Source organism: Dysidea avara, chromosome 4, assembly GCF_963678975.1.
Source record: "Dysidea avara chromosome 4, odDysAvar1.4, whole genome shotgun sequence".
NCBI lineage: Eukaryota > Metazoa > Porifera > Demospongiae > Dictyoceratida > Dysideidae > Dysidea > Dysidea avara.
In genome coordinates this window covers 25,501,421-25,528,908 of record NC_089275.1, presented here as the reverse complement: position 1 = coordinate 25,528,908, position 27,488 = coordinate 25,501,421, and the positions used below count along the sequence as shown (strand labels likewise).

Here is a 27,488-nt window from a genome sequence, read left to right as displayed (position 1 = left end):
TGCCCAGAAGGGGCAAATGTTACCCCCTCCCATAGATAATGTATGGGAAAACTGCAAACTTTAAAATGTCATATCTCATGACCTATATATATATGCTATCCTTTTTAAAATTGGAGATGTTACTTTTGAAAAACATTCACACCTACAAAATAATGTAAATTCAGGTTGCTAGGAACAACGGTTTAAAATTCCTTATTATGAAATTCATCTATTATGTAAATTCAGATTGCTGGCATGCTGTATAGTATGGTTTTGTATAAGGCTGTTGACATATAGTTGGTCATTGCAATTTACAAGAAATTTGCGCATCCTCCTAATCCTATAGGTAGACATGTCAATAAATATGCATGCATGCAACTTAATAACATGAATATTAAATTTCTATATATCAATCAGCACAATTTAAATTTGTGATTTCAGATGTTTGTACTGCACACTATACAGCAGACATTCAGGCTTCCTATATACACACATTATCTCACTGTAAATATATTTGATTTTAAATATTTTTATAGTGTTGGAGGTTTTGCTGTAGCGAGCTATGTAATTTCGGCTGTGGGAAGGGGTAAAGTTTGTTATTGTGGTATGAAATGGTGGCCATGCACTTTGTTTGGCCTCTAGCCTTGTGACTGTGGTCAGACAGGCTATAACACACGTTCAGTCCTCTATAAAATTTAATACATTAATTTTCACGATATTAGTGAACAATTGTGTGGAAACTTACATGTTCATTGTTCAAGCCACACACATCAACAACAAGCACCCTGTATGATAAAGACACAGATAGCCAAGTGCTAGTGAGCATGGTGTTTCACTGCAATTATAGTGCTATTGATGTACGTAAAGTGGGTTATCAATCATATGTTGCATCCTACAATCGTGAAAGTAGCAAAATTTCACAATCGCTCAGCCCTATGATCAACATTACTCGTGTACAGTGCCTTTCAGCGGTGCCAGGAGGCCATCAAAACATACAAAAACATTCCTGTGATGACTATACAATTTTATGACACATTTTTCACACAAAAAAAAGATCGCTAAAAAAATCCATCATTCAAACATTAACAAACAGTTGTAAACCCTAACTACTACTAGTTGGCTGTGTGGTGACAACAGTGTCCGGCTCATCATTCCCTCCAAAACCTAATACTATTGGAGTACTACCACTAGTTGCTGCAGCAGGAGGATGATCTGAGGTGGATGTTCCATTGTACGTTTCAGCAGAATCTTTGTTTAATGGGGTCTCCTCTTCATCAGGTGGAAAGTCATAATCAGGGAAATCCCCATCTTTAGATCGTAGTTTACCACAGCAGCAGCAACAACAGAAACAACAGCAACAGCAACAACAACATCCAGTGAAGCAGAATAAACACAGGAGGCAGCACTAGATAATGAAAATGTCAATTATACTAACTGCAAATAATGTATACACATCTCCCTATGTAGTGGTGCTATGCTGTCAGCATATCACAACTAGCGTGTTACAAGTACAAGGAATTTTAAGTTTGATTAGAATAAAAAGTAGTGAAATAAGGGAGGTCACCTATGCCTGAAGTGGCATCCACTCCCTACATTCACAATTAAATAAGGGATTAATACTATATCTTCAGGCATACACAACCTACCTTGTTTCACTACTTACTTTTATTTCTATGATCCCTAATCAAACTTAAAAAATTCACTTTTTCTTTTACTTGTTTGTTTACTTTTTGTATAGATAATCACACACATTTGCATGCGATTTTGGAGGTTATGAGTACAATTATTCCCGACTTGCATGGAAATGTGTATGATTACCTACTAATCACATAGTGACCATCCTTTATGCTTAGTACACATGTATCTAGTTCTGTGTGGTCATTAAGTAATGAGAAGCCTTACAAAGTAGGATGTTTGTGGTCATGCACAACATCTGTGAATGTTTCAAACCTGATTAGAACACTTGAAAATACTAACTCCATCAGACTGCTGGGCTACCACTGTTGTTATAAGCATAGATAATATACCTACTGACAGTAGGTATATTATCTACATGTATGTTATAAGTAACAATATTCACATCTATCAGGCTTCAATTTGTCAAAACTTTGTTATATTCATGTACTGTGATCAGTGCTATGTGGAGCGGGCCTTGCCAGTCTTACTAATCAGCTAGTATCTTCAAAATTACGTGCCGCTAACCACCAATACAAACATTGGGGAAAATGTGTTTCCAGGGCATTTTATCCTTTGCTAAAACAGAGCAGGTTTCAATTGTAGTTACATGTAGTCAAGTATATTGTGCCATAACGCATCAGATAAAAAAAAAACTTTACTATGCATGAGGTGCCATAAAGCAACAGAAGTGTCCATACGTACAGCTAAATTCCATTTAGTTTCACTGCAGCTCAGCCTGTAGTGCTTTGTACTATTGAAGCTCACATTTCAATATGCTTCTCTGATTAGGTACAAAGTTGGATTAGCAGTACAAGCAATGGTATCACTGTTACACTTTCCTGAGTCACTTCTCCACCTAGCAGACCATCGCAATTGTTTTTCCTCACGTTTCTCTAGCTCCATCTGCTGTATTGGGCCCTTAAACGTATCCAAAAACATCCAAGAGTTAACTTATGACTTGCTTCTACCACTGTACTGTTGATTTTCAGTCCCTTTAATGGGAATTCTAGAGCATTCTTCACAACAAGACCACCATAAACTCACTATTTATCTCCTGTAGGCTTGTAACTGGCTCCAGTACAAGTTTTCTTACCGTGTTTCAAGTTGTTATATGGTAGATATGATGTGAAACTAAATCAAATCTAGCTTTACATGGACACTTTTGTCGCTTTATGGCACCTCATGCATACTAAGATTTTTTTGTCTGATGCGTTATACAGTAATTGACTAACTACAAATGAAACCTATTATCGAGGTGCAGTGATCAGGTACGGTTACTACACCCTGTAGGTCATTAATAGAGTAATATTCCTACTGTAATTTTTGTGCAAGTCCATGATGCATATATTGTACATAATGCGGTTGGCGAAGAGGCACATCTCGGGACGAAGCAACATCAAACAGTGAAGAAATCAAGCCCATAACCTTATCCATTGTTGAGATACGCTTGGCTGGAGGCAACAGATAGTTAGTTAGTAAGTCAGTCAGTATAAAATTCTGTTAAATAGAAAAAACTTTAAGTTCCATTAAAACTTTCTGGAAGGGTTTGGGATTGGTCTGAAGACATTTTTTGCCTAACCAATGCTGCCAAGCTGTCATGAAGTCATGATCCTAATATAGAGTACTACCATACTGTTTGATATTTTAGAGAGTTTGCAGCCAACAGCCTAGACATTGCTTTTCAGTAATGGAGGAAATCACATATTTAAGATTCTACCAATAGTATTATCATTGTTTACCTTTATTATGCAGCCAAAGCCGAAGAATAAACAAGATTAAGTGCCCGTAAATTGACTACTGCCAGTGTTAAGAACATCAAGAAAATTGAAAATAGAAATGTTGACTTCCCGTATAGTCCTCTCGTGTACCCCAAGGGAAGGTGTTCAAAATGATAAGAAGCAATAGAAGCACAAAATTAATATAAATACCATATTGTTATATTTTCAAATACAAAAGCATCATGAGCAAACATGAAGGTTGCCATTAGGTATGTATATGCTGACCTACTTATAGAAGTGCTGGTTGAAACATTCAGGTATTCAGTCACATTGGAGGACACCGTACCAGCAAATAAACTAATAGCTGCCTCAGACTACAGCAGGTCTGATTACAGCATTTGAAACCTCATGAATACGTATTCTAAACTTGCATACCTGAGAACATTATGGTACTTGAGGTAAAGCACTCAAGATGTTGAACAATGAATGTGTGGCCCAACTTATGGGTTATTAGTCCAGCTGGCATGCATGGTGACAACAAGACTGGAGTTGCAACCCTTCTAAATGAGCACTGAAATAAGGGTGTTTATCCCTTATCATCAGAAAAGTGGTCAAGGTTGTGGGATACATTCCCTAAAGCTCTGATTTACTGGTGTTTGCATAAACAATTGGTAACCATGGGAGATATTCTGGATGTCCTGCTACTTATGTGTATGAATGGCAAGCACCCTTTGCTGCAGTTGGAGTACCTGAAAGAAGTAAAGTTATGCAATCCTAGTAATATCACTGGTATATACACTGTGCCTGAGTTACAAACGATGAAGATAAAGGAGCAAAATAAAGAAATACAGGAGAAAGACGAAGAAATAAAGGAACTATGATCTAAGTTAACAACAGATGGCACAACTTTGGATCCAAACATGAATCTCAATGAATTTGAACCCTCAAGTGTACGAACTATGTGTTAAAATGATGTATTGTATCAATCTATTTTTATCGATCTATGGAGTGTATGGTACTGTAGATAGTATAAATAATGAAAAAAAATGTGCATTAAAATATTTGTCTATAAATACCCTGCCTTTTCTCATGATTATTTAGTTGTGTAGACATTTTTTACATTGTGCGTTTACAGTGAGCCTCACCCAAAATTATGTGAACCCATACAAATGCCATATACTTTCCATTTTATGAATGCTATACTTTCATTTCATTTCCGCGTCGCGCCCGTGATATTTTAGCTGGGAGTGTAGTTTCTAAAGGAGCCTATTGGCGAATGGTGTGTTGAATGTAGCTCTAGCTTTGTGAGACATAAGTATGTTGTTTTGCCGTTAAAAATACTGCAGTCTAAGATGGCAAAACCCAGGAATAAAGATTAGAAGTTGGTTTTTTTTGATAACAAGTACTAAATAGAGTCGGTACAAAGGACATGTTATTGTGTTCAATCTAGCATTCAGTATTGTTTCAATTAGCCTACATGCTTTTTCATTGCCTGTCCTAATGGCAGACTGCCAATTTACGGTACATTAAACAAATCTATGGAAGTTTCTAATTAGTGCACGCAGCAAAATAAACCTCCTTTGAGGCATCATTCCTGGGTTTTGCCATCTTACAACGCCATATTTTAAACAATAAAACAACATACCTGTGTCTCATAAAGCTACAGCTACTCTTATAGGCTGAACTTACCATTCTCCCATAGGCTCATGTACAAACTACACCCCCAGTTAAAATATCATGGATGTGATGCAGAAATGAAACGAAAGTATAGTGTTCATAAAATGGATAGTATGTGGCACTTGTATGGCTTTGTGTGGTTTTGGATAAGGCCCACTGTAAAGACTACACATTTCAGCTTTTTGTTGTATCAAAGCCATAGAATATCTCAGTGGCCTATTTGCACTCTGATTATTGCAAGTGACATAAGCAACAATAGAAACAATGCTGAGCTTACAGTAAAATTACAAAACTGTTCTGAAACACTATATTCAACTTTAGTTATTTACACTACACACATGCAGGCATTCTCATGCTACTGATGCCACCATAGATAGAATATAAATTTCACAACTATCCTCATTAAGGGTGCTGCTGGGCCCTCTGGAATGGATACCCAGGGATGGTGACGTTTATGTACCTCATATAAGTTAGCTTCAGATGATCTCTGTTGCTCCCTGGCTTCAGTGGCTCGATGGATTTCTACATCTTGGTTGATCCTTTGACCACTTTTAAACAACTGCTAAATTGCTCTTGATAAGAACCCTGGGGTTCGCCCAATTGGTATAGAGAATCCTCTAGGTTAAAGCCATTCTTCCTATACAAAATCAAGATATTACAGTGTATGAATGCGGCTGGCTGCCTACAGCTTTGTGCTGGCCAGCGTGGTGGGTGTGAGGCTGCTGTGCATGCAATGAAGAAATTGTTTGATGGTGCTCTGTTGGTGGATGCTTCAAATGCACTCAATCAGTGGCCTGCACTCTTGCACATGTTTCACTTGTGTCCCTCTTTTGCTACCATTTTAACTACAGTAACACTTACCACTTGGCATCCTTCTTATTTATTGACGGTACCTTCTTACTATCCTTTGGGTTCTGTTTCTTTAGTGACCAATTTTACAGAGAACCAGGTTGCTGAGTGGTGTGATGACATGTCTCAATTAACAACAATTGCTGAAACCCAGCTTCACACTGCCTATTCCATGGTTTTCTGTCTAAGTGGAACTTTTTTTTTCATTCCATTTCTCTCTCCACTTGAGCCCATTATCAGTTTTTAACTAAGTTAGTACCCCATCCTCCCAATGATCAGGAACATGAGCTGTTTGCGCTTCCAGTGCGTTTTTGGGAGTCTTGGTGTTAGTAATCCAACACAATTATCTAATAAACAATATGAGTTTTCAAAGGAACTTTTGCACAGTATGGTTGCCCTTACTTTAGACCAGCAATCAAGGTATCTATCGTCAAAATTAACTATTTAAAACATCTTACCTCTGTCAAGAATAAGTCTCTTATAGACCATTCCAGATCTGTTGTGTCAAAAAATTACTATCCTCATTACAGGCTATTACAGCTCACTTTCTTGAAAATTACCAAGTGGCATTTGTCGTTTGCAGCTAGGTAAATTACTACCTACATAACTGATGGAGTTGCAAGTATAGATAGGTTGTTTAAGCCATGTACACTATTTAAGATTGTAAATGGCCTAAATTGGGGCTGAGACAAATAGTTTAACGCTTTGTTTGGTTTCATAATGTTCGGATGCTGCTTTACCTCATCAAAGCTTCATTACCATGGATACTAACATGTTAAACAGTTGCACAAGTATTGTAACTCCTTGTGGAAGCTACCAATTACATGTTGTTGTTTTTTGATATAGTAGGTTATACTGGAGCTATAACATAGTGTAGGAGTTTGTACTACAGTGTACATCCTACTAACCTAAATCGTGTTCAATAATTGTTGACATGACATTGTAACAAAGCTTTGAAAACACTTTTAGGATGTATTTGTACATTAGTTCCAGCTTTAGCCTAAATACTTAAAGATAACGCAACAGCATGGAACACTTGGAAATGTAGCTACAAGAACAGCAGCACTAGCCCATTGTAGATCATTAATTAACTGATTAAGCCAAATTAATGAGCAGGCTTATTTAAAAGTTACTGTCAGTGTCAGGACAAGTTTGTACCATCTACAAGAGCCTGGCTGAAATAGTTGTTAGAAATTCACATAGGGCAAAACTTTATAGGGCAAATCTTTTCTGCTACCAAACAACAATGTGAACTGCAGGATTCCTACTGTTATCTTATGACAAATTCGCCATTTTATGGCATGATGCAATAAAATGCAACAATTTATTGAGTCATAAACATATACCGGATTTCAGAAATAATAAAATAAAAATGTAATTGTATGGCTTGGGATACTGTCCCCTTAAACTAATGCACACTTAATATTTAAAAGGAAAGACTATGTACAGTATAGTGGTGTGCGATATAGGATATTTTCTATCACGATTATTGCACACAATATATCATGATACGATATATATCACAATATATAAACTCATCACTCAGCTAGTGTATTTACACTGATGTACTGGAAGTACAATATATCATGGTACATGACTAGCATACAACATTGCAAGCTCTTTTATCAAAAAAAGTACAGTGTACAATGATATCCTGGGTACATTTTTCTCTAGTTATAGCTAAAATCTATACCCAGGCTTATATCACGATACAAAGATTTTATATCATATCACGATATAAAATTTTTTATCAGTGGTGACAGTAAAGGTGTCAACAACAGACATGTGTGGTTTAGCTTCATCACAAGTTCGGGAGAGGGCTGTAATAGATACGGTGCACTTTTATGACTTCCATAGGAAATTGAATGGTGAAAAATTTGATTGATCATAAATATTGTCTCAGGAATTTGAACAAAATGATTTTGAAATATTAATAGTGGGTTGAGCAGAACTGCAAATGAACCAAACTTAAAGATCATGTGTAATTACATCCATGAATTATTGAGGATCCAGCCCAACGTGTACATACTATAGATGGGTTTAACAAGAAGGTGTGGTACTGTATTACATCATTTCTGCATAACGCTATCCGGATTTGTGTAGGGCAAAAAGATCGATGTAGGGCAAATGTTTTTGAAGTATTTCTGAGCACTACAATACTGCATCAAGCAATCACTACCCGAAAAACGTACAAACCTTGTAGTCATACTTTATCAATATATACTCAGGATTTGCTGAAAAAGAATAAAGGATCGACTTTTCTGTACAGCTGGTTTACGAACGCAAAATTTAAATTACCTCCTAAAAACTTACTTTAACATTTGAAAGGTAACTTATTTTACCATGCCTGAGTTTAATGGTTTTAGTACTCAAACTACAGTAACCGTTTTTTATCATTGCTTGATTAATAAGTTCCTGTTGACATCGCATTTCTTTTGCCCTACAAAAATGGCTGGTAATTTGCACATGCAACGGAGTTTTATGACCACACCTCTTCATTAAATATGGTAGAACCTCAGGTATAAATCCTAACCACTGGGACATGGGAAATTGAAATGTTGAGTTTATATAAAGCAATGCCTTAAATGTAATAGTTAGAGACCTACCACGAGGATCTTCGTGATTTTAAAAACCTGAGGCACCACATCACTACATTAGTCTTATCTCATACACACAAAAACATTAATGAAACTAACCAATTTACTCTTCGATTGTGTGAACTCGTACACCCACATGTTCTGAAACACAAACAAACAAGTACATGTAAAAGAGCATATACTCCACCAACACACAATTGTCTACCACCACACAACAGCAAACTATAACAGAAAGAAAAAGTTGACAAATCCACACTTCATCAGCTTTGACTAATAAATAAAAGTAGCAACTTTTAAAAGTGCTAATCATTTAATGAATTAGCAGTTGATGGATTCACACTAATCCGTCAACCTTTTCTTCTGTCAATTTTTGTGTTGTACAGTATCACGTATTAGCTTACGTCTTCTCCGAGTTGTTCTGCAATCTGTATACCTTTCATGCCATATTGATCATATATCGCCTTCTTCCGTTCATCTGATAGAATACTGTAAGCTTTACTGATCTCTTTAAACTGTAACATTAACACAACACCAATCAACCCTACACTTGACAAGCACCACATAATTTTACCAGTACTGTGGGACCAACTTATTCGACCAACTTTTGTATTACCCTAGAAACCTTATGTCTTATTTGTGACCGCCTCAGCAAAAAACCATACTTGTTCGGACAAATTCAGAATTTAAAAAAAAAAATTCTCAGCATTATCTGCAGTGTCCAAGGAATCAATCACCAAAGTTTCAGCCTTCTGTGGCGAGTAGTTATGGAATTATAGTGCAAGACAGTAGGGACAATGCTGAAAATAAACCACAGGCGCTTACATTCACAACCATAACTTCCGTTTGGATTAGTCTACAATGCTGCAATTTGGCTTACAATGTTCACCATGGATTAGCACATCAGCCAAGGTATAGTGTTAGCCCTGTAGTCACTTGCTCATATGGATATGAAGGCGGTTTGGTAGAAGAAATGATGACGATCTTGTTACATTTACCACATTGTAAACAAACACATGACACACATACCGTTGGAGTTACAGAAACAAAACAATGATTTTCGAACTCTACATGCATATATGAGCAGGCAAATAAGGTGGTATATAGTTTTAATCGATTTGAGTCTACCTTCTTCTAAGTACCGGCCCAATAAAATCTTGCATATTTTTTTACTTTGTAGCATGCGTAATTTTACGAATTATTTTTAAAGTTCGTTTTTCTCAATACACATGCTTGTGCAAACAAGTCGGGTTTTTGCTGAGACGGTCACATTTTATATTGAGCCTCTGTTCCTTGATTCAACGAGTTTGTTAAGAGGTTTCACTGGTCACAATAATATAACTCACCTTCTCTTCAGCCTCAGGATTATCAGGATTCTTGTCTGGATGGTATTTCAGTGCTCCCTACATAAGAACATCATGTGATTTCTTAATCTATTAATCTAAGGAGTTTCAATAATTACAGCTGTGCAAGTAACCAGTTACAATTCATAATAACTTCTGATATTAAAAGGCAGAAACACATCCCAATCAACAGAATAAACCTTTTATCACAGACATTTTGATAAATTTCATTTTGTACTAGCACTACAGAAGCTCCTGGTGAGAAGTCGACAAAAACCCCAGTCTTTGGTACTGCACTTAATCCAGTCATCTGGGATTTCATGTGTGCGTTTGTGTGTGTGTGTGTGTGTGTGTGTGTGTGTGTGTGTGTGTGTGTGTGTGTGTGTGTGTGTGCGTGCGTGTGTGTGTTCAACAGAGTATAGTGTCAAGATTCTCACTCCCTTTATTACAAGGCTTTACCTAGTGGGATAACTCTACAAATGACGAAACTTAAGTATTAACTTCTACTCTGATATAATATAACTTGTCAGATGCCACAGTCAGTCTGGTTCCATTTAACTGCAAACGCCCGCATCATTTCCAGTACTACCAGGTCTTTAATATACTGTATAACCAATATGGAAACATCACTCACTGGTACGCTGTACAGTAGTCATAAGAGTTTGGGAAATCTTTCTGCCAACCAGACAGGACCATTTGTAAAAATCATTGCAAGCAGTGTTCAACATGCAAGACTGATGCTTACACGTAAGTCATACTCCATCTCAAGAAGAAAACTATAGCGAACTGTTGATTTATCTCGACTACTGTCATAGGCCACAGATCTAAAGGCTAGTCATAGGCTAATAATGTAGTCACCAGCTTGCATTTCTGACTTATGGCAACAACACCAGGCATCATTAATGGATATGTGGAAACCATCACTGTCACTTTAATGGTACACTAATGGGATTTCAAAGTAGATCAGGTGACATTAGTGGCCTGATTATTACTACACCCTTTATAATATAGAATCACATAGCCAACGCATGTACTGATACACACTTGTTGGTTAATGGTGACCTGTAATTTTATCTATTCACAGTGCATCATTTAGCCCTTATACGTACAGGGCTGTATCTGCATACATTACCTTTCTATATGCTTTCTTGATCTCCTCTGGAGTAGCAGTTTTCTCCAATCCAAGTACTGCATACAAGGACCTAGATGTGATAAGAGTACAGTAACACACTACACCAATATAAACTAGCATTAAAACAGCTAGTCTGTATACCAGGCCGATACCCTTATGATGCTAACAATCTGTAAGGCAACACACTATACAATCATATTATCACGCAGGGCAAAAAATGAGTATAGCAAACTCCGATAGTGAGTTGGTACTGCACATGTTGAATGTCAGATATGGTTTCTGTACACTTTCACAGCAATCAACAACTCATTGTGGGGAATTGTCATCTTATAGCTACTATAATCATAATCATAGTATTTCACATAATTTTATTCATAGCATATTGCATCTACTGACCATGAGCTACAGAATTACACGCCAAACTACATTTGTACACAACCCAGCAAGCCTGTACAGCATGACTAATGTACGAATCATCGGAATGACAACAAGTTTGTCATGCTCACACTTTAATCTGTGTAGTTGGTTGACACAAAAGTGCACAAATAAACACGTCGTAGCCTAAACACAAAGACGAATACAAAGTGCAGAAGCGGAGAGAAGACGGCTGTAAAAACAGCGCGTGGATTCTAATATTTCACGCACCGCTTTTTCTTGAAATCAATATAAAACCTATCTTACACCACAAAACACCACTAGACCTATCGTTACTTTGTTTCTGTGGAGGCCTCCGCGTCAAAGCCTTTATCACCCATGATAGCTAAGCAACACCCTTCTTGCCTCCTTCTGGACTGGAGTCCGGAATAGGGATTGAAATTAAATGACTGACCAACTTTGATACCCAGTTCCCTTACCAGTGTTTCCTCTCTAGAAGGCCTGACTGTACAGAAAGCGAAGCTGATTCGACGAACTTCTAGCGGCCACTCTATTTAGAAGATTGTAAGTCGTATAACAAACTCGTAGCTATGAATGGGAAAGTGAGCGAAACGCCCACATTGTGCTTGTTTTTTTTTGTCGGGAAAAGCTGTCAAGGGACAATCAAGTACTATGTACTAGGAGTTATTTAGTTACAGTGTGTGTTGCATCACAACTCCACACACATGATCTATGTGGATACTATGCCAAGCAAATTTGTTTCTCATCCCTACCTGTGTCACCTTGCACCACACCCATTGTCTAAATATCATTGAGGAGGCTAGTTAATTAATTCCAGGTGAGTTATCTAGCTGCATGGCGCCTGGTTTTTAGAAGTACAGTGTAGCACAACATCAACTTGTTTTGTTATTATCTGTTTTACCAGCTAGCCACTATGTAACAAAATTGACAGAGAAGATGTAGTACCTGCTAGAAGACCTGTTCAGGTAAAACTGTAGTAAACAACTCTTTGTATGGCAATAATTCTATTACGATCTCTTCAGCAGCAACTTTCGCAACAGTGATAGTTACTTTACCATTGGTGATAGGTGTGGCCACTCATGAACAAGCTAATTAACTTGCTATCAGCTTTCCCATGCAACTTGTAATTCTCCATGACAAAAATGATTATCTCATGAACAGTGATTAGTTTCTTGAAGAAAATTTAATTATGAATTCTTGTACCAACATGCATGCAGTCAATGTGTTGAATTCAATTGCCAAAATTACATTATACAATACGTAAAAGGAGAAAACTTCAAGGAAAATTTGGAATTAGCTGTTGCTCTCCTTTACTGTACTTGTGTGGCTGGAATACAACTGTCTTGAATTAAATTACACTAATTATTAGTTGAAATCCTCAACAATGTCTACAATATACGTTTGTCATGAATGTGTGATGAGTAGTAATACCATGGAAAAATGCTGTAATCTGCATAGGCAGCCACACAAGTCTTGTTTGGTAAAGTCCACAAATTCCCACTATGTACAAGTTCTGACTATGCCATACTATAGGGGCAATGCCTTCAATGAAATTTCTTTTACCCTCATGTACTGTACATGTCAATTCATGGAAAAATTTTCTAATAGAACTGAAAATGCATTATCTGGTAAACTGGATATATCTATGCTTCTTTAAAAAATCACCATCATCATTTTACTCACCATAAACTTCAGTTTAAATGATCAGGGGCGGATTTAAGGGGGGGGGGGGGGGCTAAGGGGGCTGTAGCCCCCCTTTCCTTTCTAAGTTAGTACTTCATGAATACAATGGAGCCCCTCTATCCCAGGCTTCTTGGTGCCATTCTATTATTACAGAGATATCCTGATTTCAGGAGCTTAAATTTATGTACTTAGTACTACGAATGGGACTATGGACAAGTATTCTGTATCAAGGTGTCCACATTATAGCACGTCCTTCCACTCATGTTGCAATTATTTTTTTAGCAATGTTCATACTAATGTAACTATATATATTTTAATTGTACTTCTTTGTAGGCTTGGTAATGTCTTCTGAGGTACGTGGTCTATTGGACAATGAAGGTGCTGATGACGATGATGCACCATTCATCGACCCATCACCTAAGAAGGGGAGGGTTGATATAACACCAGACACGCCCAAAAAAGGAAACATATTCACAAGAAATAAGCTAGCGTCAGTGTTGCTTATCGGTGGGATTATCACAGTGTTGGTTGTATCTGCGGTTGTGATTTTCTTTATATTACGGAATTCTGATGAAGATGTTGAATCTACTAACTCTACCAACACAGTCATCAAACCAGAGAATGATGATCGCTCTTATAAAATTCTAGTGTTGCCAAATGAATTACGTGTTCTATTGATATCTGATCCTCAAGCTACAGAAGCAGCTGCTGCTATGGACATTAACGCTGGTTCTTTTAATGATCCTATTGAAGTAGATGGGTTAGCACATTTCTGTGAGCACATGTTATTCCTGGGCACCAAGAAATATCCAGACAAAAGTGAATATTCAAATTATCTTTCTACCAACGGTGGCTACGACAATGCGTACACATCCACACAGAACACAAATTACTACTTTTCTGTTAACACTGACTCATTGGAGGGTGCGCTAGACAGGTTTGCCCAGTTCTTTATCGCCCCACTGTTCACAGCAAACTCCACATATGGGGAAATGAATGCAGTTAATTCAGAATACGATAAGGATTTGAATGATCCTGGTTGGAAGCAATGGCAACTATTGAAGAATGTCTCCAATCCCCAGCACCCATTTTCAAGATTCAATATTGGTAGTATTGGAACCCTTAACAGGACAGATATTAGGGACCAGCTAATCAAGTATTATAATAATAGTTATTCTGCTAACCAGGTATGGATTATCTATATTAAAGTGCTTTGTAAGCTAGCTAATTAGTTGTCATACAGTAGTACTGTACTGTGTTAATATTGAGGTTTACATTTTCTCACGCACAAAAAAAAAGATTGACCAGAAACCATTCCTTTGTGGTGCCTTGGCAGTATTTAGTTATAGGCAAAAGTGAAAGTGTCTTCAGAGCGGCTCAAAAAAAATCCTGATAAATTGCTTTTTGATTAATTGATTTAACAGAATTTTCTATTGAATGGCTTATTTATTCAGACAAGTATAACTTGATAATGGCAATAAAGTTACAGAATTTTCACCGTTACAGTAGATGCTGCTTCAGCCCAACAGGTGCCTTTTTGGCATACCGCAGTACACTGTATGTACAGTACAATGCATGCATCATAGACATAATTACCAACATTCTGAGAATATAAATCGCAAGTTCGTATGTCTGTTCATATACTACCTATCAATTGAAGAACACCAATAGCCACCTTATAGTGATAACGTATGCAGACACAATGCATGCACTACCTATATATGAACTTTAAAGTTGACTGTTCTATTAGAGTATTGGCTTACCCATTTAAAATTCTCAAGTTCCCAGAAGCCCTTACAATATAGATACTACAATTATGGTACAGATCAGAGTATGCCTGCTTGGGTATAATATGAGCTCATCATATCACAATACAGTGCCTTAGTCATTAATACTCATTATCTGTGTTATGTTTACCATGTGTGCATTAACAATTGAATGTGTGAAAAATATAACTTGTGTCTATAGATGCAGCTAGCTGTACTTGGTAAGGAATCAATATCCACTCTTGAGAGTTGGGTGAACAATACATTTTCTGATATACCAAACAGGAACATTACTGCCCTAACATTCAGTGCAACATCATTCCCACTAGAATACACTGGAAAAATTGTGTACTTTGCTCCTGGACAACCAACCCACAGCCTTTACATTTACTGGCAGGTTCCTAAATTGCAGGACAAATACAGAAACCGTGTGTCTTCGTTAATCAGTCGCTATATTGGGGACGAAGGACATGGGAGCATACTGGATCACTTAAAGAAACAGCAGTGGGCTTACAGTGTCTCTGCTTACACTGAAGTTGATACAGACTCTTACTCGCTTTATGCTGTAGGGATTGACTTAACTGATGATGGTTTGGTGCATGTTAAGAGTGTTGTGGCTTCCGTTTTCCAATATATTAGAATGCTGACAGCTGTTTCTAGCAGTCATTGGCGTAGCATGTGGAATGAAAATATCAAGTTAAGTAACATTCTGTTTAACACTAAGGACAAGGAAAATCCCCATTCTTATGTCAGGTAAGTAATTATAAATATTGTTTAAATATTTTGATGAATTCTTTCCCTTTAAATATATAGTGATTTAGCTTCAAAGATGCGAGTGGTTAAAGATGCAGCTGATTTTCTAAGTCCTCCCAGCAGAGGCATCTTTGATATAAAACTAATCCGTGATACACTTAATGCACTAACTCCATCCAATAGTCTGGTATTTATTGGATCACCAAACCTGCAAGATAGCAATTCTACCAGACCACAAGATTTTCCTTGGCCTCAACTGAATGAGGTTGAGCCGTGGTTTAGTACCAACTTTAACAAGATTGATACTCCAGTTAATGTCATGAATATTTGGAAAAAAGATGACAAAAATGTTAAATTGAGCCTACCAGCTGAGAACAGGTTTATTCCTGAAGACTTGGAGATTTTGTCTGTGGGTGATAACCCCCCTGAATTGCCTACCCAAGTGAAAAATGAAGAAGGTGAGATACACTGTACAGCTGTGTGATTATTGAAATATTGTTGTGTATATGGGTAAAGGTATCGATAACACACACACACACACCTTGGAACCTTGGAAGCCGCCCACGGCAACAAGTACCATGATCAGCGGAGCCTCAGGACGAATCCTGGGCTAGTGACGAACTGTACACATTACAGAAATGACGATGTCTTGTCAGATCTCCTTGGCGTTTGAAACGTCTTCCACAAATGCAAGGAAAATTTCGTTCCTGGGATGCTCTGTTGGCAGCACAAGTATTTCCTTCCCTACACCGTGCTACCTCATCAACAGCTATTGCACACAAGTTAGACCACCTTTCACGATCTTGACATACCACATACCAATCCTCAACACTAATTGCCCTTAAGTCAGACATCACTTCATCCCTCCATCGCTTCTTGGCACCATAAAAAGGCCTTTTCTTCAATAGCTCTCCAAACAAAAGTTGCTTGGGCAATCTGTCACTACTCATACGGCCCAGGTGACCAAGCCACCGTAACCTTTGATCCAAAACAAAATCAGCTATCGACCAATACAGGCCAAACTGTCCAGATAACTGTTGGGTAGTAATATGATTTTGCCATTGTTGGAATTTAGACACACCCAAAATTGTTCGTACACAACGATTGTGAAATGTGGTTAACCTTCTCACATCAGGAGCTTTCAGAGTCCATGTCTCTGCTCCATATAGCAAAATAGAAATCACCACAGCCTTATAGACAGCTCTCTTAGTATTAATGGAGAGAGTGCGATTGAGGAAGATTGGTACCCTCAAGCAACCAAAGGCTTTGGAAGCCTTAGCAATTCTACAGCTAACCTCTGCAGTGATCTCACCATCACTAGACAACTTGGAGCCTAAATAAGTAAAATCTCTCACCATTTCCATCTCACCGCCTTCAACCACCACTGGGGAATCATCACCCTCACCAACTGCGGCTCCCACCGCTAAACCTTTTGTCTTAGGCAAGCTAACAGTCAGACCATAAAAACTTGCCACTTGTACAAATCTCTTACAAACTGACTCAAAGGCTGTACGAGTTACAGCATACAAAGCAAGGTCATCAGCGAACTGTGACTCAGTCACCTGTACCTTCAATAACCTAGACTTTGCAGTTCGATCTCCCACCAGCTTTCTACCATGTTTGTACAAAATAGGCACTCCAGCCTCCCCACTCTGACTACGCCACCTGGTCACCATTGCGTTAAAATAGATGTTGAATAAAGTTGGCGCCATGGTGCAACCTTGCCTCAAGCCATTTCGAACCTCAAAACAATTGGTAACAGTACTCCCCACCCTAACTCCAGCCTGCATCCCTTCATGGAAGGACCTGATAATGCTCAGCATTGTAGGAGGCACACCACACTTAGCCAGAACAGTCCACAAAGCATTCCTAGGTACAGAATCATAAGCTTTCTTCAGATCCACAAACATCATAAACAGTGAGTCCTCATGTTCCCTTGTCTTCTCCATCAACTGTCTAGCCACAAAAATCATGTCCACACAACCTCTTCCCCTCCGAAATCCACATTGCGAGTCTGGTAACAACTGTTCAGCAATCACCTGAAGCCGTTCCTGAATAATCCGACCCATCACTTTCCCTACAACATCCAACAAGCTAATCCCTCGCCAGTTGTCACAGGTTTGGAGGTTGCCCTTCTTGGGCACTGGTACGATCACAGCGTCTTTCCAATCCTTAAACACTTCTCCTTCCCTCCACACAGCCTCCATCAAAGTAAGCAACCTGCTATGCAAAGCAGGACCACCACACAAAATCATCTCTGGAAGGATCCCTGATAGTCCACCTGCCTTCCTCACCTTCAGTCGAGACAAAGCAGTCTTCAGCTCCTCCATCGTAGGGGGATCATCAAGATGTACCATTGGCTCAAGAGCAGGCATAGCAGCAACCACTTCATCATCATAGATACTCTGGACATTAAGTACTTTCTTAAAATGTTGGTACCAACAATCAATTACCTCCTCAGGTCTCTTAGTTAACTGACCATCATCCTTCAGAACTGCAGTGGGCCTCACTGGCCTCCTGCCACCATGAACTCGCTGTAACTTACGGATACAGTCCCATCTAGTTCTACCATCCTTCACAGCTTCCTCACCGTCTGCAGCCACTTTCAAAATCCACTCTCTTTTTGCATTAGAAACAGCCTTCTGCACCAAACGTTGGAGCCTTCTAAAAGTTCGTTTACGAGATCTTGTACCAACTTGCAAGTATCTTGAATGTGCCTGGTTCTTCTCCTCTATCAATGGTTTCAGCACATTGACACTCTCCTCAAACCACTCTGGATTAGAGCGGACTCCTCTACCAATAGACTCTTTAGCAGAGTTTGTTATACAAGATCTCAGATGGTTCCAATACTCTTCTGCCGTACTCTCACAGAGGCTCCAATCAGACAACTTCTCCTCCAATGACTGCACATAAGAGTCACGCATCTCGGGTATAGCAAACCTATGCACAGCAAATGGTAAGGGGCGCTTCTTAATAACAGCTGTCTGTGGAAGCATCATTCTCAGTCTGCCTCTTACCAAATAATGATCAGTCCAGCAGTTAGCTCCTCTCATCACCTGCACATCTAAACAGCATCTCCTTTGGCTGGTCCTCATCACTATAAAATCAATCATATGACAACACTTAGTTGCCGGGTGCACCCAAGTGCCATGATGTACTGGCTTCTTCTCAAAACAAGTGTTCATCACAGTGAGCTGATTTGACTCACAAAACTGAAGAAATTCTTCACCAGCAAAGTTTCTCTCTGCAATCCCATATCTACCAACAGTTCCATGCCACATGCCATTGGCAGGATCAAACACACCCACCCTAGCATTAAAATCTCCTAACATCACAAGGGTGTCATCCTGAGGAACATCATCCAATGTATCCTGCAATTGTTCCAAAAACTGGGATCTAATGCCAAGAGGAGCCTTGGCAGTTGGTGCATAGGCACAGATAATAGTCACAAAAGTTTCATCTGATCCCTGCCAACGTTGTCGAGTCCATTTCAACCTAACCATAATTACCCTAGAGCCAACTGGCTTCCATAGCTCGCCAGCCGATCTCCATGCAGCAGTAGCTCTCCTATCCAATACAATACCCACACCTTCCCTCCGAGTAACTTCATCACCCACACCAGGAGTAGACCTTCCAGAATGCAACATTGTATATCCACCGGTAGCTGGCCAAACATCCGCTCCAAACCATTTGGTCTCCTGAATTCCTGCCACTGACACCTTATAACGTTGTAACTCTCCCACCAGCAAATCCAACTTCCTATCTACCGAATCACACAACAAATCATCACCAAGACATTGCTTTCGACAAATACGGATATCACCTGAGTTTTCAACCAATGATCGAACATTCCAAGAACAAACAATTAAATCATGATGTTTTTTAAGACGTTTCACAGTCATATAACCTACTAACTAGAAAAAAAGCAAAGTAAGTCACTCTCTAGTGCAAAACAAGTGCTTTCCTTGGATTGCAAGCCCAAAGAAAGAGAACCACAATTAGATTCTGGACTACTCCACAAGAACACCAATTGTGGCTTGTTGGCTTTAGCCGGTATCTGCAAACACTACAAAACACCGCCCAGGGGTCACCACGAGGAGGCGCCAACAAAAATAGTCTTGATAAAGACTGACCCCCACACACACACACACACACACACACACACACACACACACACACACACACACACACACACACACACACACACACGCACACACACACGCACACACACACACGAAAACCTACTTACAGTACTAGTACATGGCTGGTCACTTTCCACCTTAAAAAATCGATATGCTCTAATAGAACAAGGACTTCTTAAAAGGTGCACCTGATAGGTTTTAAAAGCACTTACAAGTAGGGCTGGGCGATACTACCGTTTTAGCGATATATCGTGATATTTTGAAAGTATCGTTATCGCGATATCTTGTTATTAACTATCGTGATACCATGCCTGTACATTACCTTCATTTAAAAATTCATTTGTTATGCAGTAGTTGGCTAAGAATCCTTAAAGTCCACCCATCTAGTTTCCCCTGCAGAGAGGTGTGAACACCATAACAACCTCAAAGCATGTGTTACAATAACTGTTACTGTAAACAAGGATGATAGTGGCTAGTTTGCTATCACCTATATGGACTTCCTGCAGGAATGCTGAACAATACATTATATGGCACCAGCTATGATTTGACTTATTTGTAAGTATCGTGAACTATTCAGTATCGTGAACTATTCAGTATCGTGAATAGTGGCTTTAGTATCGATCGTGATACTAAAATGGCAGTATCGCTCAGCCCTACTTGCAAGGGAATCAAGCCTTTGTCTTTATTGACAGTAATGCACTGTGTACCTTACCACAACAAGTACATGCACTCTGTATACAGCTTTGATGTATCAACTCTTTCATTATGATTTGTTACTGGACAGATCCTAAAAGCATGATGGAGCGAGCCTGAGTTGAGTGTAAAAAGTGATGCGGCATCGACTGTATTTTCATGAATAACGTTTAATCTGTGTGTGTTTGTAGCTATACATACAGAAATGCTCAGGCTACTCTAGAAGTAGCTGGAGGAAGGTGAAAAAAGTTCAAGTTGGGAGGCTCAGTGGCCTGCCAGTATATAGTTACATATCTGTGTGGGAAGCATAGTCAGCTAGGACTTATCTCCCTGTCTTCTGCAGTTTCATTGGCCAACTGCATGCTCTCTTCTGCGTGTGTGCATGGTGTTTATCAGGTGTCTACTTGCTTGTGCTTCATGTGGCATTTCTGCTGCCATCCTTGCCCTGTCTCTCCCTGCCTTCTTCTAAGACAGTCTTCTTTGTCCATATCTATGTAGATAAGAAGGTGTAACCCACGTGACAAATTCTAAGCCAAGTGGTACAAATACGTACAGGAAGTTTTCGTGAACGTGCCGGACACACGTACCATTTACCCGGGCATTCACCAGCCAGTGTTCCCTCCTCGCCCTGTCTCGTTTTCTCCCAGCCTTCTTCCAAGACGGTCTTCTCTGTCCATGTCAATCTGATAAGAATAAGTTGTGTGACAAGCGACAAATTCTAAGCCATGTGGGGGCTTTTTCTGTGTTTGTTATGTAAACTCTCGGGAATGGTTAGACGTACGGTCGTACGTACAGTTGAGCACTACCAGTGTGGGGCTGTCCGTGTTCGTTACGTAAACTCTCGGGAATGGTCAGACGTACGGTCGTATGTACAGTTAAGCACTACCAGTGTGGGGCTGTCCGTGTTCATTACGTAAACTCTCGGGAATGATCAGATGTACGGGTCAGACGTACATGTACGAGTGACTACTGCCATTTGTGGGGCTCGCTCAGGCTCGCCCCAATTATCAAGGTTTAATAGCGAGTGCGATATGGAAAAAAAAATAGCACAAGGATGTGGGCAAGAGACTATACAGTACGAGGTGAAGCCAAGTGTTCTATTCAGCTTGAGAGCATGCCAGAGTGCTATTTTTTTCATATTGCACAAGCGTGGCAGTGCTTTAACTGGTTTAAAGTGCTTTCTGGTTGTCTTTGTCAGAGTGTCTTAGAACCACATCCGTTTTCAGTCTCCAGATAATCAATAAGTGTCTAAGTAGTACAAGTTTGGGCATAAAACAAACAGATAGCATCATTTTGGCTACTTCTGGTGATTTAAAGTACAGTATTATGCACATGATCAACAGTGCTGTATTTTCCGTACACAGTGCTGTATGGAAATAATAGCACTCTTATTTGTTTGATCTTTGCCCACGCAAGTGCTTTAAGCAATGATACAGCATTTAGGTTGCTGAAGAAGTTGTGGGTGTCGAAATAGCCATCATTTACCTTCTCAAAACATAATTTCCTGGGGGAGCGAATATCCCAGCTTAATTGGCACGTGTAATGCATTGGTATGCAATGTCAGATCAACTTTGTCTCTGTTCTGACAAATTTTATCACTTTCACTTCAACTCTCTTACACGCGTGCGCGCGCACGCTCACAACACACACACACACAACACACACACACACAAACAAAAAGCAAAGATTGTGAAACACAGCTATTGCCTCCCAGCAAATCAGCACTGGGATGGGATGCCTATGCACCACTTAGGCACTTGAGTCTTGTCCCTGCAAACCCTCCTGGGGCAGGACTAGTAACCCACAGGAGGATTGTCCAGGTCTCATGGAGAGAGGTCGCAGAACCCGAAGTTCCACAATGATCCAACACTGCTAAGTGAGAAGGCATTTGCTTCCCCAATAAACACAAGGTACCCATTGATGTTACAGCTGGGTGGGCTGCTTCTCTAGTTGACACCAGGCCACCAAGTCCCAGTTATACAGCTGGGTGGGTAGACTGGAGCAATGTGAGTAGAGTTCTTGCTCAAGAAAACAACAACACCAAATTGGCATAACCGAGTATCAAACCTGGAACCTTTCGATTACCAGGTCAATGCTCTGGCCACTTGGCTATGCTGCCTCATGCAGGACATGCACACACACACTACACACACTAGTACTACACACACTGCACAAATGCACACTACACACACTGCACAAACGCACACACACTGAGGATACATACATATTTTGTATATTCTACAGGAATGTCAGTATGGTGGCTACAGGATGAACAGTTCCATGTTCCCAAGATTGACTTAGTATGTAGTCTGGAGACTTCAATGTCATACGATACACCTAGGCAATTTGGTTAGTAAACTGTATCCATACAGTACACCATAATGTGTACATAATACTGTGATTACACATAGTGTATAGTAACAGAATACTTATTGATGGACAGGACATTACAACTTCTCTGTGTGTGTACATGATTCTCCTTTGCAGCTCTGAACAACTTGTTTCTCAACTATGTCAGTCAAGTGATGGCTAATGACCTGTACCCAGCTACAGTGGTTGGCTACACTCAGTCACTATCATTTACTGCTAGTGGGCTAGTGATGAAGGTGAGTGGCTACAGTGATGGAGAAGTGATGAAGCAGTACCTTACCCTGCTACTACAAGGTCAGTGTTAGTGCAATTTTGTCATTGTTGTAGTGTTTATGTACATCATTTGTGTGATCAGATTAGTCCTAGGATGTTGCAATATTGTTATTTGATCCATTACTGTAAACGTATCGTAACAGTTACAGCACTGTTATGCAGCTTATACAGTTAGTAGATGAAATGATGGAATGAAGAAAAAAGCACTTTTGTTATGTTGTAAATAGGGCTGGGATGAATATTGAAATTTACCTTCGAACTTTCGCTAATAAAATGTTGTTGGCTTTCAAGTTATAGGTTTTTTTGTATTTACTAGCATCCTTCTTAAGTTTTATCTTTCTAATTCTATTCAATAAGTTTGTAAGCATTTGGAAAGTGCATAGCAGCAGTGCTGAATGACGCGATCGATCGACTGGACGTGTCCACTATACTGCAATCATGCATAGGTAAACACCAACTAATGGCTCAAAGAATACTTTTAAAATTCAAAGTTTACTTAACCTTCGAACCCACGAAGCATTCGAAGCTTTGTCCCAGCCCTAATTGTACAATATCTGTATACTGTACTTCATAAGTACACTGTGACCCGCTGAGCAAAAACCAGCCATTTTTGCACATGCCTCGAATTCCATTTTATTGCTTCTCTGTTATCTATAGTAACAAAGGAGTGGACAGCCAAAGTTTCAGCCTTTTATGATGAATAGTGTTGGAGTTATAGCGATAGATAGTTGGAACAGGAATAAACTCGATTTATACAGCAACAATATGGCAAATAACATACAGGCACTTGCATGTATTTATTCGATCATAACTCAAGCTATGGAGATGGGGTTTGGCTCTATCTGTTCACCATGAACTGGCACATCGATTCGGGTATAGTGTGTTCCATACACGTCTCTGTGGGCAAAGAAGAAGGCCATTTCAACAATTAAATTATGATGGTAAACTTTATTTTTACCACATTATAAATAAGCACCCATAACGCACGTACCATACGCTGTACGAACACGAAACAAATATTTTCTTACTCCCAATGAACAGGAGAATCTGGTTATGTATGTAGGTTTTATTGATTTGAACTTAGAACATACCGAAGCTATTAAAATGCACATAAATTTTTATGTAGCACGCGTATTTTTACCTGGTTTATTTCAATACATTTTATATAATTTTGTGAAAACAGTCGGTTTTTGCTCAGCGGGTCACAGTTAAGGTTGTATGTATGCATTTATAGGATTTCTAATAGTACACTGGTATAACAGCATATGTACACACTTACAGAGATATCCAATGCTACTGATGAAGTTGATGAGAATGTTTATCAAGTGACATTACATGCACTGATCAGTTACTATGAGGGGTACAGTTTTAACCAACTACCTTATCGATATATACGCTCTTACATACAACCGTAAGTTACTGTTTGCTAGTATCATAGTGTGCTTTAAATGACTGAAGAATGAAATCAGTATTTTAAAGATAAAAGTTTGGCTCATTTACTATGCAGTCAGTATTGAACAGTATGTAATAGCTAATCACTTTGGTTGGTGAATTCCTGGTTCTGGCAAATTTATGGTACATAACAAACACTCTATATAGTAGTATGCTGTATTTGTGTACTTAATGTTATGTACACACAAACTTTTGTGCAATTTTTACCCAAGTGATGTACTATGCTCCATGCTTGTTCCTTGAAACTTTCTCTTACATGCTGAAATAAGACACACATATACTTTATGTTACTACTGTTACAGGGTGATCCTTCAAGAACCATATTGGAAACACCCTGCAATTCTATCAGAATTACAAACTATCACATCCAATGAGATGAAGCAACATGCTAAGAATGTGTTGATGTCATTCAACACAAACTGTCTGGTGCATGGAAATGTACTGAAGTCTAAGGTACTGTATTACTTGTTTCCTTGAGTGGTTGTGGTAGTGTGTTACTCAGTGTAAGGAAACAAATGTCATTTTATTATTCCACAGGCCATTTCATATGCTGATCAAGTGAGACAGATGTTATCACAACCAAACACTACAGCACAAGATCCATTCTGTGCTAGTCGGATTGTTATGATCAGTCAGGGAGTGTCTAGTGTGGCCATGCAACCACTGAACCCAAAGGATAAGAACTCTCTGGTCAATGTGATCTACCAGGTGATGTTAATATACCACACTCCTAAGTATGTACATAGTCAGTGAAGATTATACATTGGGAATTTCTTGCCCAATAACATTACCCTTCATAAACCAGCCTCAGCCTCTCATTTTGTTCCCAGACGTGCCTTTTCATCAAGCACAGCAGCTATAATACACACATCTTGGACTTACCTTGACCTCTGTGTCTCATTTCTTTCTCCATTACCTCGTAGGTGTTAATTGGTGGTTAACATGTCATGGTTTCAGCTTCTCATTTTACAGGTGGAACATAGTTGAAAACAAACCAGAATGGCCACTTAGCATTACAGAAGTTGCTAGTTGGGACGTGCATTCAGTCACATTTGTAATTTTTAAAATGTGCCTGGTAACTCTTGTTTCCTTTGATACAGTGTATATGATGGTTCACTAGTAACGAATTATGTTATTGTAAAAAAAGAAAACATTAGAAATTTGAGTAGGGATCATAGAATAAAAAGTATTGAAACAAGGGAGGTTGCTACACTTGCAGGTACATGTTATATTAGTGGACATTTAGTATTCAGTCATTGGTGGTATATAGTCAATTGACATTCATGACAAAGAGTAACAATTGTGATAATGATTGATATCTTTGCTTAGTAACAGAAGTAAACATAGTGAAAGAGCCCAATAAAGTTTGTACAATACATAGACCTTACAACATTTTCCTCCTACTTACATGTATGAATAAATGCAGTAGTACAATTGGCAGTTGTTGTACATTTTAAGTGTGCTGAAGTGTATAATGTCAAGTAACAGTCAGTCAAGTTTACAACACTTTCTTGTTACAGATTGGACCTGCTTGTCATGTTGATCAGAATAAGTGTTCTGGTGCCACTCTGAAGAATTCAGCTATGTCAGGTTTACTACAACTGATCATGAAGGTAAATCATTGATTGCTCTATTATAGTGTTTAGTAATTGTTTTATTTGAGAGTTTTGTTCAATAAAAGCAGAGTAAAAGGTTTTGACCACCTCTTTGTTCTCAGGCAATGACAAAAGTGTTCAGATAACTGAATTATTCAGATAACTTAAGCCCATACATTTATACACAAAGATCTGTTGTATACTCTACACCTGCACTTAAAATACTCTAATAGAACAGTCATTTTCAATTTTAGATAAATGAAGGTCGGATAACCAAGGGTCTACTGTACATGTACAGTAGTATAGTGATTTAGCTAGTCATTCTGTAAACAGGTATTCATTCAATCCAGGGTTTTAAGTGGATCAGTACTGTTGACACAGTTGACCCACTGAACCAATACCTAGCAGGTGAGACTTGATTTTATGAATATAAAATAGGAGCTCATCTCTGTATATCTATGTAGACAGTGGGTGGGTGTGGTTCCATGTAAGTAAGTTTCTTGAGTATATTCAAAATTAATCCATTTCCATCAATGCAATCAAGCTTGTTGATTTATGATCACATGTGATCTCACCTGGGTCCCACCTGACCCAGACCCACATGACCCGGATTATCAAACCCACTTACAATGCTGATTTGATCTATATTGTATAGAGGGTGTATGTGTCTTCCATTATTAGTTGGTTCTTTTATACTATAGGATCTTTGCTTTGCTTATTTGAGGACAGTTAAACAACTCGGTTATGTGGCAACTTGTTACTCCTCAACTCGGTCCAATGTGATCACATTTGAACTATTAGTACAAAGTGGTACCTATGATCCTGATCATATTCTAGGTGTGATGGATGAGTTTTTAGTTAACTTCCGTGACAATGAACTAGTAGAGAACACAGAAGGAGACAACTACAGGAAAATACAAGATTCATACGTTGATGTCCTAAATCAGAAGAAGGTTACTCTGAGTGATAAGACCACTTCTTTATGGAATGAAGTTGCAGTTAAACTATACCAGTTTGATATTAACAGTCAAATAGCTGATATTGTCAACTCTATTACTGGAGATGAACTGAGGAATTTTTATACCATAAACATTATGCAGCCATCAACACAGCGCAAGATGGTTATAGCCATATTTGGTTATCCTATGACACCGCATCACGTTAATGGTACTACTGCAGTAGACTATGATAATATTGAGGAGTTTAAAAATAATACTACCTACTTTGCTGCTGCCAACTGTTAACAATATTATTTTTTAAACAACTGCAATTTTATTGTTTGTATAAACTGTATAATTGGTTTTGAGTATTCCCAATACCGCTAAATTGATTGTGGTTCAACTTATACCAGTTGAAGCTTCATACTGTAATTACTGTAATTCGCTTTATTATTTTG

At 38.8% G+C, this 27,488-nt stretch overlaps 2 protein-coding genes across 2 annotated transcripts; one reads left to right on the top strand and one right to left on the bottom strand.

The window, feature by feature from the left end:
* Positions 1-982: 982 nt before the first annotated feature.
* LOC136254538 (dnaJ homolog subfamily C member 5-like) lies at positions 983-11,796 on the bottom strand. The gene is made up of 6 exons (XM_066047275.1): positions 11,681-11,796; positions 10,970-11,039; positions 9,841-9,897; positions 8,899-9,009; positions 8,597-8,638; positions 983-1,384 (listed from the first exon to the last, which is right to left on the bottom strand). Exons 1-6 carry the CDS (start codon positions 11,722-11,724, stop codon positions 1,082-1,084), a joined length of 627 nt encoding a protein of 208 aa, XP_065903347.1. The 5' UTR covers positions 11,725-11,796; the 3' UTR covers positions 983-1,081.
* Positions 11,755-27,437, top strand: LOC136254533 (uncharacterized). Its single transcript, XM_066047268.1, has 11 exons — positions 11,755-11,908; positions 13,382-14,235; positions 15,017-15,567; positions 15,628-16,025; positions 22,647-22,751; positions 22,890-23,066; positions 24,327-24,456; positions 24,800-24,950; positions 25,035-25,205; positions 26,018-26,110; positions 26,794-27,437. Exons 2-11 carry the CDS (start codon positions 13,390-13,392, stop codon positions 27,334-27,336), a joined length of 3,165 nt encoding a protein of 1,054 aa, XP_065903340.1. The 5' UTR covers positions 11,755-11,908; positions 13,382-13,389; the 3' UTR covers positions 27,337-27,437.
* Positions 27,438-27,488: the final 51 nt, after the last annotated feature.